Source organism: Mesoplodon mirus (genome assembly GCF_964341445.2).
Source record: "Mesoplodon mirus genome assembly, chromosome: 10".
NCBI classification, from domain to species: domain Eukaryota; kingdom Metazoa; phylum Chordata; class Mammalia; order Artiodactyla; family Ziphiidae; genus Mesoplodon; species Mesoplodon mirus.
The window spans coordinates 16,239,990-16,260,069 of record NC_138986.1 but is presented as its reverse complement, the minus strand read 5'-3'; the positions used below and the strand labels follow the sequence as shown (position 1 = coordinate 16,260,069).

General features: G+C 37.4%; 1 protein-coding gene across 1 annotated transcript in view; it reads right to left on the bottom strand.

The window, feature by feature from the left end:
- Positions 1-534: 534 nt before the first annotated feature.
- PPIL4 (peptidylprolyl isomerase like 4) overlaps positions 535-20,080 on the bottom strand; it is a 37,766-nt gene continuing 18,220 nt past the window's right edge. Inside the window, exons 10-13 of the mRNA XM_082633439.1 lie at positions 18,497-18,608; positions 15,988-16,084; positions 10,829-10,976; positions 535-4,573 (exon numbers count right to left, since the gene is read on the bottom strand). Of these exons, the coding sequence (XP_082489565.1) occupies positions 4,322-4,573; positions 10,829-10,976; positions 15,988-16,084; positions 18,497-18,608 (609 nt within the window). The 3' untranslated portion in view covers positions 535-4,321. The remainder of the gene's footprint in view (positions 4,574-10,828; positions 10,977-15,987; positions 16,085-18,496; positions 18,609-20,080) is intronic.

Here is a 20,080-nt window from a genome sequence, read left to right as displayed (position 1 = left end):
CAAAAGCTTTAAAAGGAAACTTCTAAGAACTAAATGGAGGGGTATGCTATCTTTACGAATAGGAAGATGATGAAGATGTTGTTTCCACAAACTAATCTACTGCTTGATTGCAAATGCAGCTGAAGTCCCAACAGAAGTTTTTGAGAAACCTAACAAGTTGGTTCCAAAATTGCACAGAAAAAAAAGAGCCATGGTATTCCTAATGAAACAGATCGGGGGGGGGGTACTTAAATATCAAGACTTCCTATAAAGCCACAGAAATGTAGATGTTTAGTATCAGTGCTGGAATAAACAATGAACCAATGGAGTAGAGAGCCCATGAAACAAAACCCACATATGTACATAGAAACTTATATGACCGATCAATGGGGAATAGGTGAACCATTCATAATAGATTTTGGACAGTTGGTTACATCCCTAAGTGGAAAAAAAAAGTGAATATGAATTCCTATTATCACACCATACACATACACACATACAATTCAATATGGATTAAAGTCAAATGTAAAAAACAAAGCTTTATAACCTTCAGACTATGGGAGAATATCTTTATTAAGGACTTAAACAAAATACAAAAAGCACAAAACACACAGGGAAAGGCTAATAAATTTGACATTAAACTTAAAAATTTGTCTAAAATGCATAACCTAATTTCAATCAAACATCAAGACTTAACTTACAGTTTACAGAAAGTAGAGAGGATGGAGGACACCATGAAGATACCGTTGAATAATTCCAGAATGTGGAATATTCTACAAAGCAACTGGCCTGAACTCTTCAAAAAGTCAATGTCATAAAAAAATTTTAAAAATACATGTGGTTGGGGTGGATGGATGGGTAGGAAACTCTTTTAGATTAAGAGAATAAAATGACAAAAACAACATGCAGTGCATGAAGCTTGGTTGAGTCTGGGTTTAAAAACAAACCAACATATAAAAATGACAGCCTTGGGACAATGGGGGAAATTTGTTTATACTATATATTACATATTATGAGATTACTGTTTAATTTTTTTCAGTGTGATAATAGTATTGTGGTGGTTTAGGACACTTGCCTTTTAGAAAATGCATGGTGAAGTACTGAAAGGTGAAATATCATGTTTTCAATTTACTTTCAAATTGTTCAACAACAAAATGTTACTATTTGGATGGAATATATATGGATGTTCGTTATGTTTCTGTGTTGCTACACATGTATGAAACTTTTCATATTAAAAAGTTGAGGGAAAAATGTTGGGGGGAATTTACAACTTGTGCCCTCCCAAAGGCATCAATAGGTGAAAAAATAACCACAAACTGAGAGAAAATGTTTACAACATGTAACAGTAAAAATGGACTAGTATCCACAATCTATTTAACTCCTTAAAGAAATATATAAGAAAAAGGCAACAACGTAATATAAAATGGGCAAAAGACATGAAATAAGCTTTTCACAGAGAGCAATCAGGAATGAATATAATATACGTGAAAAGCAGCTCAACCTTGTTAGAATTTAGGAAACGCACATTCAATGAGACTCCCAGTCTGGCCAAAATGGAGTAACAGGGGCAGAATTTCCCTTCCCCATATTAAACAATGAAACACCCATACAAAATATGTACAATAAAGTTTTTCAGACATTGGACAACTGTGCAGGACAGTGACTCTTGAGAGGAGAACCAACAGGGAAAGTCCTACCATTGCCCAAGCTTAATGCAGGGAGAGCCTGGGCGTTTCCCTGGGTAGAGCATTTAGGGGAGCCAAGGTAAAATCTGTAGGGTGGAGTATGGGAGAGAGAAGCTAGAGGGAGGATTTCAGACCTACAGAGAGTTAGGCTTCGGCTAATCAGTGTATGCACTTCAGAAAACTACCCCAAGGTGGGAAAGAACCAGAAAAGAATAAGTCGTAAAATTCAAGTTCATACAAAGTTCAGAATAGTTCTCGTTCTCAACAGCCAGAGTGGAGAAATCTCATAGTAAACCACGTGTAAGGAAGAATATTCAGAAGGGTATTATCTCAGTAGTGAGCCAAATTAGCCTAGATTAAAGGCTGTTCTGGTCCTACCTCATTAAGTATGAAAGCAAGCTATGAAATGATCAAATTATTTCTAAATAACTATGTCCCAGAACAAAACTCAACATATTTAAAGGAATACAAAAAGCTCCAGCACCCAACAGTGTAAAATCCAAAAATTATCAGGTGTGCAAAGAAGGAAATTACAACCCAATAATGAGGGGGAAAAAAAATCAATCAATAGCAACAGACAAGAAATGACAGATGACAGAATGGTCAAGTACATTGAAACAGTAATTATAAATATACGTCAAGATGTTCCAAAAGATAGAGGAAAGCAGGAGTCTGGAAGGAGAGATATGGAAGATATAAAAAAGACCCAAATGGAACTTCAAAAGATTAAAAATATAATGTATGAGGTAAAAAATACACTGGACGGAATTAACAAGAGATTAGATACTTCAGGAGAAAAGATTAATGAACTTGAGGACACAGCAATGGAAACCAATCTGGAACACAGAAAAATAAATAAATAAAAAGACTTAAAGAAAAGAGAAAACAAAACAGAGCATCATAGTGCTAAGAGACAGTTTCAAGTAGACTAACATACAATTAGAGTCCCAGAGGGTAAGAAATGAAGGACAGAGACAGAAAAAAATAAATGAAAAGGCCTCCAAAATTCCAAATTTGATGAAAACAGTAAATCTACAGGTAAAGAGCCCCAGCAGAAGAAACATGAAGGGGGGGAAAAAAGACTACACCAAGCACATCATAATCAAAGTGCTTAACAGCAGTGATCAAGAAAAACCTTAAGCGGCTTCCCTGGTGGCACAGTGGTTGAGAGTCCGCCTGCCGATGCAGGGGACGCGGGTTCGTGCCCCGGTCTGGGAAGATCCCACATGCCGCGGAGCGGCTAGGCCCGTGAGCCATGGCTGCTGAGCCTGCGCGTCCGGAGCCTGTGCTCTGCAACGGGAGAGGCCACAACAGTGAGAGGCTCGCGTACCGCAAAAAAAAAAAAAAAAAAAAAAAAAAAAGAAAGGAAAGAAAAACCTTAAAAGCAACTAAAGAAAAAGAAGGGCTTCCCTGGTGGTGCAGTGGTTGAGAATCTGCCTGCTAATGCAGGGGACACGGGTTCGAGCCCTGGTCTGGGAAGATCCCACATGCCACGGAGCAACTAGGCCCGTGAGCCACAACTACTGAGCCTGCGTGTCTGGAGCCTGTGCTCCGCAACAAGAGAGGCCGCCATAGTGAGAGGCCCCCGCTTGCCACAACTAAAGAAAGCCCTTGCACAGAAACGAAGACCCAACACAGCCAAAAATAAATTTTAAAAAAAAGAAAAAGAAAAAAAAAGTTTCATACTGAAGAACAAATGTAAGAGTAATAGAAGTCTTCTTGCTGGAAACTACAATAATATACCACTTAACAGCCACTGGATTGGCAAAATTAAGAAGTCTGAAATTAAGAAGTATTAGAAATGCTATGAAACAAAGGTAATTCATATAGTGCTGGTAGGGATATGATTGGTACAGCCACTGCAGAATATAACTTGGCATTATCTTATAAAGATGAAGATATCCATATCACATGACCAAGCAAATCACTCCTAGATAAACAATGTTCATAGCAGCATTGTTTGCAATAGCAGAAACAAAAACAAACCCCAAACATCCATCAACAGAAGAATGGATAAATTATGGTCTATTCATATAATATAGCAATAAAAATGAATGACTTTCCAAAAACACTAAGCTGAAAAAGGCAAGTCACAGAAGTAAACATACTGTATACCATTTATATAAAATTCAAAAACATACAAAACTTAACATTTCATTTAAGGGTACATACATATGTTGTAAAACTATAATAACAAGCAAGAGAATGACAAACACAAAATACAGAATAATAATTATTTGAGAAGGAGAGGGCACTTTTAAAATGCCAGTAATATTCATTTCCTAAGCTGGCCAATGGGTACACGGCAGATATTTATTATTCTTTATACCTACATATACACGTTTGTGTATTTTTGTAGGCATGAAATACTTCATTAAAAATAAAGACTGAAAAATATGAAAGACTTTAAAAATGAAGACTACTATTTACGTATAACAATAAAATTAGTGTAAAAAAGTATACAAAGAAAATGTTCAATTCTTTATTTCTTTCAATGCCCCGTACAATCAGTATTAATCTAAAAGGGCTATAATCCTACTGTGAAAAAAAAATAACAGGCAGTGTCTTTAACTGCTTTGACACAGAATCTGAATGCCTGGTACTCGAAGTTATACAAGAGCACATATGTCAGCCACTCATGTCTGATTCTTCAACTTTCATCTGTACTTAGATTTTTCTTTATCTTTGGATTTCTTGGGACTCCTGCTTCGTTCTCTCTTTTTACTCCTTTCTCTTTCATAGGGATCTGTCTGGTATTTGGATTTGTGACTATTACTATAGTGGCCATCCCTTTCTCGAGATCGGCTACGACTTCGGTTTTGAGGTCGGTCTCTCTTTTCACTCTTTTGCTTCTCCCAACAACTTTCTTCTTCTTCATAGTGACCAAAGCCCATTTCCCTGTAGATATCCTGTCAAAGGAATAGTGAATCAGTGAAATAATCATTTTGTACACACCATCAACAAAACTTAGACAAGTCCTCCTTGAGCAAGCAGTTTTAACAGCTCAAATTTGAACACTACCACTAAGGCCAAGAATCTTGTAAGTTAAAAAGCAAAAACAATTCAGAAAAAGACTTAACCATTTTCTCATCGATCTCATTATTCTGTACTTACTATTTCAGCTGAACTGAAAGATCAGATCCAGAAACAAGGAACTGAAATAGCCCAATTGAACTAAGAAGTCTTTAGGGTGAAATTGCAATACCAAGAATTCTGGTTATGTGCGGTCACATTTCCACCTCCCCCTCTCCACTCCCCAAAAATGTGCTTCCATCACTGATCTACAATGAAACTACTAAAATCCCCATAAGAATCCTATAAAGAAGTCATCATTTAAATAACATAGCCAGAAGACGTTTTAGACAGGTCAATCAGTCTAAAGAGAAAAGAAAACAGATTCTGAATTCTTGGGTCTTTTAAAGTATTTTTTTGTAACAGTTCCTCTCTAGATCTCTAAATAAATTTTCTGGTTTAGACTAAGTTGATAAATGTTTTTATTAAAATCATTATTGACATATTTCTTTAAAATGAGTTAAGAAACACTGAAATAATTCATTGCCCCAAAGAGAACAAAGTGGGTACATTTAGTTCTATTCTCAATAACTAAGGAGCAGTAGTAACGTTTCCATATACAAAAAAGGGCTAGTTACAACACAACAATTCTATCTCCACTTGTGTCTTATCCCTGATTAAAATGAGTACCTCCACAGGTGGCTGAAATCTAAAGACACCAGAGCCAATGCTCTTTTAAGAACAGTTCATAAAATTCAACTTTCTTAAAAGATTTCTCAAAGGAAAGGCAAAATTCTAAGGACTGAACTCCCAAGTGCCCAACTCTATCACCTTAGACATTATTATAGTAGATGTAAATATCAAGGCTTGAAATCCAAGTGGTGAAAACCCATGGTTAAGGACTGGGTTTTAAGCAAATGATTCACAATTCTTCCATATACTATCTAGATACTGTACATTATGCCTGGCACAGAGGTTGCACTATGTGAAAACAGACCTAACATGATTGCTATATTCCACAGTGTTTGTGGAATACCTCACCATAAACTGACTCATGATTTCCCACACAACAGCAGTAGTTCTTGTCCTTCTGTAAGAGCCCTGGAGGTAGAAAATGAGTCGGTAGTTCAGCTTAACCTTTTATCAACTATTTTCGAGCAAAATGTGACATCCCTAGATAAAAGAATTTTTTGTGCTTCCTGTAACAGACACAAAATGTAAATATCTATGTACTATTCTGACTGTACACTTAGTACTTCTGTACTGGTTGAGGCAAGAAACTTTTTAAATGGAGAGACTGTTTTAGCTGATGTATAATCCTATAAAGTCTTCAGCACATTATTATACAAACAGGCACTTAAATGCTTTGAGTGTTTAAAATAACAGAGAGAGAGAGAGAAAAGATCATGCAGTATTTAATTCTTTGAAAAAACTGACTAAGCTGAAAATCTGAAATGGACTGAAACCTTAAAAACCTCTCCTACTTGGCACAGCGTTCAAAGCTACACAAGCTTTTTGAAGTCGGGCAGCTCTAGGTTCAAATGGTCTTTGCCATTTAGGAGATGTGTCCAACAAGAAATGCTCTTGAGGTTAGATTTATCAGTGAAGGTTTCATAGAGCAGTTATAACGGACTTGAGATGAGCCTCAAAGGATGAGTGGTGAGGGCTTGGAATGTCTTCAAGAAGGCTAATGCAAGGAGTGTTAAGTGAAAACTGAAAAGCAAGGAAGAATGAGTACTGTGTGTATGAAGGAGAAAAGTTTAGGCAGCTGGATGAAGCCATATTAGAACAGATCTAAGTATGTGCTTGCACAGTGCTAAGTGCTTTTGGAGGACAGTATTATCTTCCTTCCAGATATGAGGAAACTGAGACTCAGGAGATCCCCACAGGTTGGAGATAATTATTTCATTGATCAGTAACTCTAGATATAAAATTGAAAAGGGGGTGGTATGGAGTAATAAAAAAAATAATACATCCAACTGAATTAAAATAAATGTTAAACTTCCAGTCCTCCCACTAAACTATAAGGCCCATGGGCTTGTGGGGTCAGGATCTTCATATCTAAGGTGAGGGAAACGAATCACATGAGCTCTAAGTCCTTTCCAGTATGGACTTTTAAAAATTCTATTTGTTTTATCCATTTAAGACATAAGACAAGATGATTAAACAAACAAGCAGCTGAAAAAAGAAAGAAAAAGAACACCATAAAATGGCCAATTTAAGGCACTCAACTTAACTGAGCCAATAATTTCACGTTTAGTAGTCAAAAAATTAAAAAATCAACCCAAAACTGTCCTTGCTGAGGTCTCTGGGAGTAAATCAGAGGTTTAGTTACATCTAAATCACTAAAATAATATTAAAAGATTAAAATGACAACGAAAACAGAGTCCCAAATTATAAGAACACTGAACACCTATGAAAATGAGAGGAGGACAGGCAAGCAGTCTGAGTACTTCTCAGCCAGGCAGCCCACGGCCGAGTACTCATTTCCTGTAACCCCAGTAAAACTCAAACCTCAAGAACGCAGTAACCATCTCTGGAATTAAGACATGTGGTGGAAAAATTAAACAGAGATTTCGAATTGAACAGTAAGGCTGCCATTCAATAAAAAACAAAGCACTTGAAGAAGTAAGTTAAAACATTCTTAGGAAACTAAGCTAACCAAGCAAAACACCACCAAACAGGAAAATTTGAGCTATACCTGAAAATTACCTAGCACTGAAAATTCCCTTTAATGATTATATTTTTGAGATTAAAATCAAAAGGATAAAAAGCAAAATAACAGAAAAAAAACTGGGCCCACTGAAATCTTAAAAATGGATGCTATTTTATTAGAAAGAAGAGAAAATTAGTATAGCTATATTATTAAATCAAAGTACAAAATCAGAAACAATTGCTTTAATATACTTCGAAGGGAGAGATAAAGTTAGAATATTATTGCAGAAAGAGAAAGACATTTGCTACTGTAAAGTTTTAAGTAATCAAACAGCAAGATAAAAAAGATTCACAAAAAGGCAGGGGTGCAAGGGTGGGAAACACAGACTTAAAATGCAGCCAGTCTTTGGAGTTTTTTTAAGATGTCTGATTATCTCAAACACACCAATGTGTACTTCGGGCCTGAATCCATTGAAGAATCCATATACAAGCCCAGGATGAGGAGCTGTAGCTAAAAGCAACACATGGTGGGTGGGGGGATTAAGGAGTTTTAGTGGAAAACCTGTTAAATATTCACAGAAGTGTGATACAGCCACCATTAAAAAAGATGTTGGGGTGATCTTCGGCTAAAGTATAAAAACTAAGAGGGAGATGTTCCTATTGGATGACACTGGAATATTATACTATGAGACAAATTATATTAGAATTAACAACTGGAGTTAGGAAGGAAAACTGCTGACAGGAATATATTCCAGGTAAGAAGATTTAGAAAAGAAACTGACAGAAATATATTCCAAGTAAAAGGAACAGCAGTAAGGGTACAAGTCCAAATTTAAATTGTGGTTCGATTACTTATTAGCTGTGTAAAACCACTGGCAAGTGGCTGAACCTCTTTATTCTTTACTTTCTTTGCTGTGAATGGAGACAATATCCACAGTATCCACCTCGCATTATGAGGACACCAGAGGTGTTACTATTACTGATTCATGTAAGGATTACTTGAAGGATTGGCAAGGATATAACTTAAAAACTGAGGGCAGGGCATAAATGATGGGAATCTTTAAGTAGTAAAAGGGCTATGGAAGAAGAGAGATTAGACCTCTGCTGGATGACAGCAAGGAGTAGGAAGATCGGCTGTCTAGAAAATAGGGTGCTAAGAATATATATAAAATACGGGGCTTCCCTGGTGGTGCAGTGGTTAAGAATCCGCCTGCCAATGCAGGGGACACGGGTTCGAGCCCTGGTCTGGGAAGATCCCACATGCCGCGGAGCAACCAAGCTCGTGAGCCACAACTACTGAGCCTGCGCTCTAGAGCCCAAGAGCCACAACTGCTGAAGCCCGCACGCCTAGAGCCTGTGCTCCGCAACAAGAGAAGCCACCGCGATGAGAAGCCCGCTCACCACAACAAAGAGTAGCCCCCCTCGCCGCAACTAGAGAAAGCCCGCGTGCAGCAACAAAGACCCGACGTAGCCAAAAATAAATTAATTTTAAAAATTCATTTGCTGAAAATTTTTAAAATGAAGAATAAACCATAAAACACATAAAATGGTTACCTTTAGGGAAAGAAGACAAGGGGGAAAGGACAGGGATGGAAGCTAGGTTTTCTATATGTACCATTTTGTAGATTTTACTTTGGAACCATACAATTAATTTTTAAAATTATAAAACAAAAGAAAAAATTTTAAGCTATCCTTAAACATCAAAAAGAACAGGTTAATTGAAATATGAATCCAGTTAATGGCCTTATCAGAGAGCAGTTATTCCAAGTGATTTAAAACACAATGATTTGACTGTAAAAATAATAGTAACAGCCAGTGTAGAAAATGTTTGCACACACATTTTTTTTTTCCACTTAATTGTAACGTGCCTGGACAATAAATATTATCTCGATTTCACAGAGGAGGAAACTGTGGCTCAAGAAAGTTAAATAATTTGATGAGGTCACATCAATGATTAGCAACGTGGAAATCTAAACCCAGCTTTTCTGACAGCAAATCCTTTACTTTGCCAATCACACTACATCTCTCCATCTCAATGTCTTTGCTTAACATTCTCACAGTCTTGAGTCCCCTCTGCCAACTGAAAGCCTCCTCATCTACCAGGGCCCAGGTTGAAATGTCCTTACGTGGCAAAAACCATAGCAAGGGAATATAACGTAATCTGCTTTTCAATTAACTGAGAGCCAAAATGCAGGCTGGAAATGATTTCTTCTCTTTGTAGTTAATTTTCTTTGGGGAATTTTTATTATCATTGTCTTAGAAAATGTATTGTTCAGGAAAGCTTTGGGGATGATAAAGCTAGTTATTAGTGCTGCTTTTATTTCATATATACCATATGGAAGGGCATAAACGTTTTTCGGGTCCTAAAACCTCAAGAGCTGTAAGCGCTGTACGTAACACTTGGTGATAAATTAACATGATACATTAGAAGAACTTTTTTACCATAACCACACTTGTTTTTGACGGGAATAAGTGAGTGTCCACAGGTATGAAAATCACTCTTGCTTCACAATGTGGAACTATATATTATTTCAAAAACAATCTTTTATAATCTGTTATATATATTCTTTTTTTTATTAGTTTCTGCTTTATAACAAAGTGAATCAGTCATACATATACATCTGTTCCCATATCCCTTCCCTCTTGTGTCTCCCTCCCTCCCACCCTCCCTATCCCACCCCTCCAGGCGGTCACAAAGCACCGAGCTGATCTCCCTGTGCTATGCGGCTGCTTCCCACTAGCTATTTTACGTTTGGTAGTATATATGTCCATGCCTCTCTCTCGCTTTGTCACAGCTTACACTTCCCCCTCCCCATATCCTCAAGTCCATTCTCTAGTAGGTCTGTGTCTTTATTCCTGTCTTACCCCTAGGTTCTTCATGACGTTGTTTTTTTCTTAAATTCCATATATATGTGTTAGCATACGGTATTTGTCTTTCTCTTTCTGACTTACTTCACTCTGTATGACAGACTCTAGGTCTATCCACCTCATCACAAATAGCTCAGTTTCATTTCTTTTTATGGCTGAGTAATATTCCATTGTATATATGTGCCACATCTTCTTTACCCATTCATCCGATGATGGACACTTAGGTTGTTTCCATCTCTGGGCTATTGTAAATAGAGCTGCAATGAACATTTTGGTACATGACTCTTTTTGAATTATGGTTTTCTCAGGGTATGTGCCCAGTAGTGGGATTGCTGGGTGGTATGGTAGTTGTATTGGTAGTTTATTAAGGAACCTCCATACCGCTCTCCATAGCGGCTGTACCAACTCACATTCCCACCAGCAGTGCAAGAGGGTTCCCTTTTCTCCATGTTATATATATTCTTGAAAATTACAGTTCATTACCCTAGTGAAACCATTGTACATCTTAAGAGTTAGGAACTCATCCACCCCTGTTCAGGACTACACCCTCATCTCCTAGATTAAGATGTAATTTACAAATGGATGAAACATTTATTTCTCTACAGCTAAGTCTGAACAGCAGTAAGTACCTGATTTGTATTTTTGACTGGCATATAGTCCTCACCCTCTTTTTCTTCAGAGCAGTGGCGGGTTTTCTTCTTGTGTTTTTTACTTGCGTGTGAGTAGCCTGGCTTTGAGCCTCCCGCCCGCTCATCTAGTATAAGATCATATTTTGCACTGCAGCAGCTAGTTAAGGGCAAACATGAGAACCGGCACCGGTAATGCTGCAAAACATACGAATCTGGTAAACAAAGTAGGCCATGAGGTTAAAGATAACTTTTTAAAGCAAGAAGCACCTCAGAAGCATACAATATATTTCTAAAACAAAACTAATTCACATTTTACTTCATCACGGAGTCAGGAAAAATGGAAAGAACACCTGTCTTTAATAAACGGTTATAAATTGGTAAGTGGGCCAAAAATATAGAGAGTAAAAAAAAAGAAGAAAAAGAAAAATATAAGTAGCATAAAAAATAAGGAAGCATGGGCTTCCCTGGTGGCACAGTGGTTGAGAGTCCATCACAGGTTTGTGCCCTGGTCCGGGAAGATCCCACATGCCGCGGAGCGGCTAGGCCCGTGAGCCATGGCCGCGGAGCCTGCACGTCCGGAGCCTGTGCTCCGCAATGGGAGAGGCCACAACAGTGAGAGGCCCACGTACCACAAAAAAATAAATAAATAAATAAGGAAGGATATTTGTCAATAATGAAAAACTTAAACTTAGAAAATGAGGCACATTTTTAACTAGAAAAAATTAAGACATTGTAAACCCCAATGCCAGAGAAGCTGTACAGATGAAAAATACACTCATGTGACTCTTCTTTTGAGTGTAAATTAGTTCGGTCCTATAGGAGAAAATTTAGCAATGCATATCAATAGTTATCATGTTTAACTTCAACTAAGAATTTATAAAAAATAAAATAACAGTAAGTTAGATGAACATGAGAACAGCTGTCCCTCATTATCCACAGGGGATTTGTTCCAGGATCCCCTGAGAATACCAAAAGCTGCAGATGCTCCAGTCCTTTATATAAATGGCATAGTGTTTGCATATAACCTACGCGCATCCTCCTTTATACTTCAAATCATCTCATTACTTAAAAACCTAACACAATGTAGATGCTCTGTAAACAGCTGTAAATACCACACAAATGCTAGTAAATAGCTGCCTGCACAGCAAGTTGAAGTTTTGCTCTTTGGAACTTTCTGGAATACTTTTCCTGAATATTTTCCATCTACAGTTGGAAATCCACGGATGCGGAACCTGCAGATACAGAGGGCCGATTGTATACAGAACAGGATTTTCTTTTAGGATTATTTTTAATAACAGAAACTAAGAACAATAAACAGCCTAGTAATAAAGATATACTTAAATACATGAGGGTATTTCAACTGATATATTACCATAAAGGAAGTTACTAACAATGACAAATGAATGCTATTAAATAACCTGGAATGGTTTATAAAAAACTAAAAGTGGAAAAAGCTTGAAGCAAAAACTGTATATACCACACAGTGGTTATAACTTTATAAAGCTTTATAAAGGATCAAGGCTTGAGAGGAACAAGGAGAAATAAAAAGTATCATTTGCCTAGGTGGTAGAACTATGAGTGAATCATTTTTAAATTTCACATAAATGTTACAAAAATTGTAATAATATGTTTTAATTCAGAAGTAAGTGTTTAATATACTATAATGTCTTAGAATAAGAGAAAATGTAAGACTATTACAACCTCTTCTAAAAGTAATCTTACACTCTAAAACAGACTCTGAGGAAGGCTGGCAAGGACTAGAACAGTGGTTTTCAAAAGACTAGGAGGAAGCCCAAAACGCAGAGCCATTTTAGTGGCGTGTGGGACTAGAGTAACAGTAGACACACTTCCCTCAGGACTAGGGTTTCACCATGCCGCAGCTCTAGGCTTCCTCAGCAATGTCTCTCATTCAGTAGGAAAACACTGCAACTTCTGGCTTTTCACAAGACGGCTAATGACAGCTAATCAGCCTGTACCGTCCTATTATTACTCTACTATCTCCAACTTCTCTTCTCCTTTATACCATGTCGCAATGTCTCCACAGTACCTTCTGGATGGTCTCCTTCTCCAGAGACAAATTCAATAGTCCTTGCCTATGATTTCACCTCAGTGTTTGCTCTACACGTGCTGCTCCCTGTCCAAAGTGCTTCAGAGTGGGCTTCCCTGGTGGCGCAGTGGTTAAGAATCCGCCTGCCAATGCAGGGGACACGGGTTCCTGCCCCGGCCCGGGAGGATCCCATGTGCCGCGGAGCGGCTGGGCCCGTGCACCACAACTACTGAGCCCGTGCTCTAGAGCCCATGAGGCATAACTACTGATCCCGTGTGCCACAACTACTGAAGCCCGCGCGCCTAGAGCCCGCGCTCCACAAGAGAAGCCCGCGCACCGCAACGAAGAGTAGCCTCCGCTCGCCGCAACTAGAGAAAGCCCGCGCACAGCAACAAAGACCCAATGCAGCCAAAACTAAATAAATAAATAAATAAATATTTAAAATAATAATAAACTATTCAAAGAAAGTGCTTCGGAGCTTCAGAGTGTTTCAAACTACTGATCATAATCCATCAATGAGGTGTAAAATCCAGTTAGTGGGTCACCAAAAGCCAGCATTTTAAAATAACATAGACTAGAAAATAGAGTACATGGCATCTAATGAAAATATTATTTTATAACACTGTTGTTTCAATTATGTGTGTGTGTGTGTGTGTGTGTGTGTGAGAATGACTATACTTGGACTGTACTGAGTCAAGATGTAAACTGTATTTAATGGATCGCAGATAAAGAAAATATTGATAGTATCCCACCTCAGCCCTCCTCTCCCCCCATATTCCAGCTGTAGCTTTAATGTCACTACTTATAGTATTACTTGAGGATCCTCTGACCTCTTACCTCTATTATGAGTCCCATATCCCACAAATGCACTTCTCTGCAACACTCCAGACATATTTAATTAATGGTGATTATTTAATATCTGTTCTTAATATCTTTAAGGTCCAGGGGCTACACTTCATTGCGAAACTTCACTGGGCATGTAACAGATGCCAAATAAGTATCGGCTGATTACCTGTAATACCACCAAGACACTTGTTGTATCTCTTCCTTCCTTGCTCATCCACTATCTTCTACTCACCACTACAATCAAGACTTTCAGAAGATGTCAAATCTCTCCAAAATCCTACTTTGTGATCTCTCTGTCCTCTTTTCCCCAATTACTTCCCTGAGGTCTAGTGCAGCCAAGTTAAACTTCTCTCTTCTACTTCTATTTTTGAATCTTCTTATTAATGGTTTAACAGCACCTTCTCTCTCATGACCTGTAAAGTACATCCCATGTCTTTCTAACTGACTTATCTGTACTTAGATTGTCATCAGAATCCCCTTTCTTCACCGTGGTAATAATGTATGTGAAAATATATATATATGTGCTACATATGAAGACATATGTTCTGTCCCTCTATAATTGTACCTATAATTTGTAGATTACAAATGACTTGCTAAAATGAAACCTATCAATTACCAGGAATGTAAAGATCATCCTACTGGGTCAGATTCATGAATTCCTTTCTCTTGTTCAGTATGCTGTTTGTGAATAATGAATAGTGGTTTGCACCAGGACATGCCTGTCTTCTCCATCCACTTCAAAAGGTTAAAAGCAGCACTGTTCAATACTAGCCATGGGTAGTGGTTTAAATTTAAATTAATTAAAATTAAACAAGTTTTAAAATCCAGTTCCTCCGTCCATTTCTCAAGCTCGATAACCACATGTGGTTAGCAGCCATACTGGACAGTGGAGATACAGCACATTTCTATCACTGCAGGAAGTCCCGTTAGCACTGGCCTAGAGACTGATTCTCAAACACACTGAGTTCCTTTCTTAACTCTCAGTAATCTATCATCTTGAATTTAAAACCCTTTAATACTAGGTATCCTTCCTTTTCAGCCTGAACACCCACTATGTGGGGAAGATGCCTCCTTCTACTTTATACTCCACAGCTGACCTTCCTTTCATTTGTCCTACACACTTCCCTTCTTCCAGCTGCAGTTTCTAGTGGTTGGCTTCAACTTAATTTCAAAGATTTGGTGAATAAATCTCAAGTGTATTCCATCCACACCTTTTATGATTCTAAGATTTCAATCATACCCCCTCTAATGTCCATGTTTTCAGACCAATCTTAGTTTACTGTTTGGTTTGTCTGTATGTGAAAGCCTCTTTTCATGCTGATTATGTCAGTATACTCCAGACTTTATCCAACTCTAACACCTTACAATGCTTTGTGCATTAGACAGCCAATACAATAAAAAATATTTAACAGGTCAACCTGATATTCATCTTTCCTGACGAATACTTGGAAAAAAAATGTCTATATAGTATGGGCAAAGAGAATCCCTAAAACACCAACAGAAACTAGGAAACAAAGAAACTATTTATGAGAAAGAATCACAAAAGAAATAACCTTTGCCATGTATGGAGTGATAGATTTATAATGAGAATATCAATGAACAAACTAAAATGACATAATATGAAAAGTATGTTTCATTGCTTCTTATTTGTCTCAGCCTAAAACTTGAAAGAATCTATAAACTAAAGGGTCAAGTCAATGGATTTCTTTTTAATCCTATAAAAGTCAACTCTTGTACACACTAGGAGCCCAATAAATATTTGTTGCTAGACTGACAATGTCTTATATGCAGAAGGAAGCAATCTAATAATGTAAAACAACAGGATTTTGTTATCTATATATTCACCAACTCCAAAGAAGTTAAACATATAAGAAGGGTTAACACAAAGCGTTTAGCTTAGCTATAACAAAGAAATTGCTGACTATGAGAAATTTAAAACATTAAGATTATATATAGAAAATACAACTCTTACCTGCAGATCTTCTGAGAATAAGAGATAACCTTAACCTAAGTGTAGGGAGGTAAAAGAATTAAGCTCAAAACTTCTTTCAACCTTAACTTTCTCCATACAATAGAGAATATACTGAAAAAGCAAAGTATACATATGTAAAATGGTGAAAAGAGGTAACAATAAACTAAGTGATTTCTTCACAAACCATCTGGATTCAGGAACTTGTCTTCTATAGCCTTTTTATAAGGTATCACACTCAACTCTCCAGATTGGATGGTCAGTACATATTGACCAACTGGTTCTTGTGAAGGATACTCCTGTTTGGGCTTTACTTTATCTTTCAGAACCAAATTAGATGGTTTATTCTGTTCCTTTTCATACTCCTTGAAATCACTCTTGGTGTATTTCCCACCTATTTATTTAAAAAAAGAAGAAACAACCTAGTAAGAAAATCACCTGATTCATCAAGAACAATAATTATTTTATAAGAGGTATAATATATAAGAACTATTTATAAGTGGCATATATATCAGGGGATAGAAAAAGGCTGAGAAGAAAACAAAAGAATCATAGTAATTCATTCTCCACCACTATTTTAACTGAAATCAGATATCCATTTTGCTAGGTAGCCAGATGCTGCCCCCTAATGACATACATGAATATTACAACACCAAACTTCCAAATCCTAAATTACACAGTGAATACAATCACTGGAAAATAATTCAGGGTTCAAGTAGAGCCATTAAGTCTATGAGAACATTAGGCCCAAAGGTAATTGAGAGCTTGGGACCTGTGTCTGAGATCTGAGAGGCTTATAAGCATCAAAGACAAGATGAATCTATTTGGCAATTCCAGAAGCTTTGTAAAGGAAAAGGGCCAGTAGGCAAAGTTTCATATAAATGTGAAACAGACAATTATAAGAGTTAAAATACTGGTAACTGTAACAAACAGGCATCATTTCATCACTGAAAAATATGTGCCATGTGCCTGCCATTAGAAGTCTCACTATGGATGAAGCAGTTATGGTATATAGTAGAAGGAGCAACAGATCAAAGTGAGAAGTTCTGGATTCAAATCTTGACTCTAGTGGGAGGTCCTAGGTAGGACACTTCAGTTCTCTGAAAGTCATTCTCTTCATTTAGGAACTGAAAATAATATCAACATTTCACAATGCTGTTGGAATCATTAAACAAGGCAATAAGGAAAAGTACTTAGCACTGTGAATGGTACACAAGATATGTTCAATTTTTTAAAATGTGAATCCATAATATACAGAATTATCTCAGGAACTTCCCTGGTGGCGCAGTGGTTGAGAGTCTGCCTGCCGATGCAGGGGACACGGGTTCGTGCCCAGGTCCGGGAAGATCCCACATGCTGAGGAGCAGCTGGGCCCGTGAGCCATGGCCGCTGAGCCTGCGCGTCCGGAGCCTGTGCTCCGCAACGGGAGAGGCCACAACAGTGAGAGGCCCGCGTACAGCAAAAAAAAAAAAAAAAAAAAAAAAAAAAGAGTAGCCCCCGCTTGCCGCAACTAGAGAAAAGTCCGCACACAATAAGAAAGACCCAATGCAGCCAAAAATAAATAAATTTATAAAAAAAAAATAAATAAAAACACTGCATCAGCAATCAAAAACCCGTAGTATTTCAGTATACACAGATTCAACCTTAAGTTTGTTATACCACCACTAGCAGAAATTTGATATATATATGCATACGTGGGATGTCATATGCGTAGGGATAGGACCTAGTACACAGAAGATCTTTTCAATCTTGTACCAAATGACAACTAAGACAAACAAACTTTATAAAAAAGAATTTTTAAAAACATTTATTTGTTTTCGGCTACGTTGGGTCTTCGTTGACGTGCATGGGCTTTCTCTAGTTGTGGCAAGCGGGAGCTACTCTTTGTTGCAGTGCACGGGCTTCTCATCCCGGTGGCTTCTCTTGTTGTGGAGCACGGGCTCTAGGCACATGGGCTTCAGTAGTTGTGGCACACGGGCTTAGCTGCTCCGCAGCATGTGGGATCTTCCCAGACCACAGCTCAAACCCATGTCCCCTGCACTGGCAGGTGGATTCTTAACCACTGCGCCACCAGGAAAGCCCCAGAAAAAAGAATTTTTAAGAGTTTTGCATCTAGAGGAGCCAAACCACCAAATGATAATTACTTTGGAAACATGTTATGTCTGCAATGGGTAATTATAAGTAATTTATAATACAGTCAAACATAGGAAGTATATTCATCATCAGTTTAAAATACACATATGCATCAGATAGAGAAGGACAAATATCATATGATATCACTTATGTGTGGAATCTAAAAAAATAGTACAAATGAACTTATTTACAAAATAGAAATAGAGTTACAGATGCAGAAAACAATCTTATGGTTAACAGGGGGATGGGGGAGTGAGATAAATGGGGAGACTGGGCTTGACATATACCCACTACAATATATAAATAGATAACTAATAAGGACCTACTATATAGCACAGGAACACTACTCAATATGTAATGACCTACATGGGAAAAGAATCTAAAAAAGAGTAGATATATGTATATGTATAACTGAATCACTTTGCTGTGTACCTGAAACTAACACAACATTGTAAATCAATTATACTTCAGTAAAAATTAAAAAAAAAAAAAAAGCAAATATACACACTCACACACACATACCCCCATCTTATATACTAGATAGCAGCTAGGTAAAATCAAATAGCAGGAGTTACATCACTGAACACTTCTAATTAAAAACACTGTCAAAAGAGATACACACACACACACGATGCAAAGCAGAACAGAAACAAAGGAAGAGGAACCAACATACCTTTTCCTTTCCATTTAACCTTTGCAACAGACTGGCTAAAGTCCACATGTATTCTTCTGTCATCTATAAGTACATTGTCCATTTTGAAGAATGCTTTCTCACAATCTTCTTCCTGATAGTAATTATAAAAACTCAAGCATAAATCTTTATGGAAAAGATTTCTGCAGCTAGAACAAATACTGAAAATACAAAAAGTTTCTTGTTACTAAAACTAAAATTTGAATACTTACTATGCACCAAATGCTGTTAAATGCTTTGCATCTATTATCTCAATTAACTCTGATAACAACCTTATGAGGTATTACCTATATTACCTCCATTTTCTCAAAAAGAAAACAGAGGTTTAGAGAGGTACAGAAGTTGCTAAAGGGCACACAGTTGGCAAGGGCGAGAGCCAGGATTTGAACCGAGGCAGTCTGATTGCAGTGCACATACATATACTTACCAACTGTGTTATACAAATCCATAACCCCTTTTACTCATAACCCAAAAATATCCTGAAAACTGTTTTTATAAATTTGGTGTTAAAATCCATGTGACAGCAAAACCTAATGGAAGGATAAACCTTAACTTATTCTACTTAGTATGAATATTCATTTGTTTCCACAGCAGAAGTATTTCTGTGATTATGGAATGCTGACCCAGAAGTGTGCCACATAATCCAGAGATATGTGTGTTGCGCACACACACACACAAACACACAGTATTACATTTCTAAATTCTGAAAAAGTCTGAAATGGGAACAGCTATTCCCAAGGGTTTTGGATAATGGATTGTGGGCCTATGATACCAAGGTCCATGTTATATAAGAATCCTTGTCAGTAACTCTGCAAGCCCTACATCCCCATTTCTGACATCTGAAGACTAGAAATGACACATTTCAATCCAGCACTGATCAATTTTCTCCTAGGTCCCTGGAAACTTATTTTTTTGTCTGTTCACAGCTCAACTAGAAACAATCCAAAGAGAAGCAGATAAAAGAACTAGTTATAATCATATTTATTTACAATGTATGTCAAGAATTAAATGGAATATAAACTCCAAGGGACAAAACTTTATTCATCTTTGAATCTACATCATTTAGACCATCATCTGGCACATGGTAGGCAATCAGTGCATGTTTGATAAATCTGACTGATGACCCTTAGGCAGGCATAATTCCATCACTGTGCCATTTCCCCAAAGAGAAAATTCTCAGATACTTTTTTTTCAGGAGGATCATATTTGCAAATACTCAATTTACTTATACCTAAACAATAGTTAAGGAATCTCTTCAAAATTTAGATTAAACACAACATTGTAAATCAACTACACTTCAATTAAAAATTATAAAAAACACATATGGAAATGCATGCAAAGGACAAAAATATCCAAGAAAATCTTTAAGAAGAACAAAGTTGGAGGACTCACACTACCAGATATCAAGACATTATAAAGCTACAGTAATTCACACAACTTGAGAGTGGTGCAAGGACAGACAAATCGACCAGTGCAGCAGTGCGGCATCCAGAAACAGACTTTACACACGTGGACACCGGATTCATGACAAAGTGGGTACTGAAGAGCTATGCGAATGGGTCAACC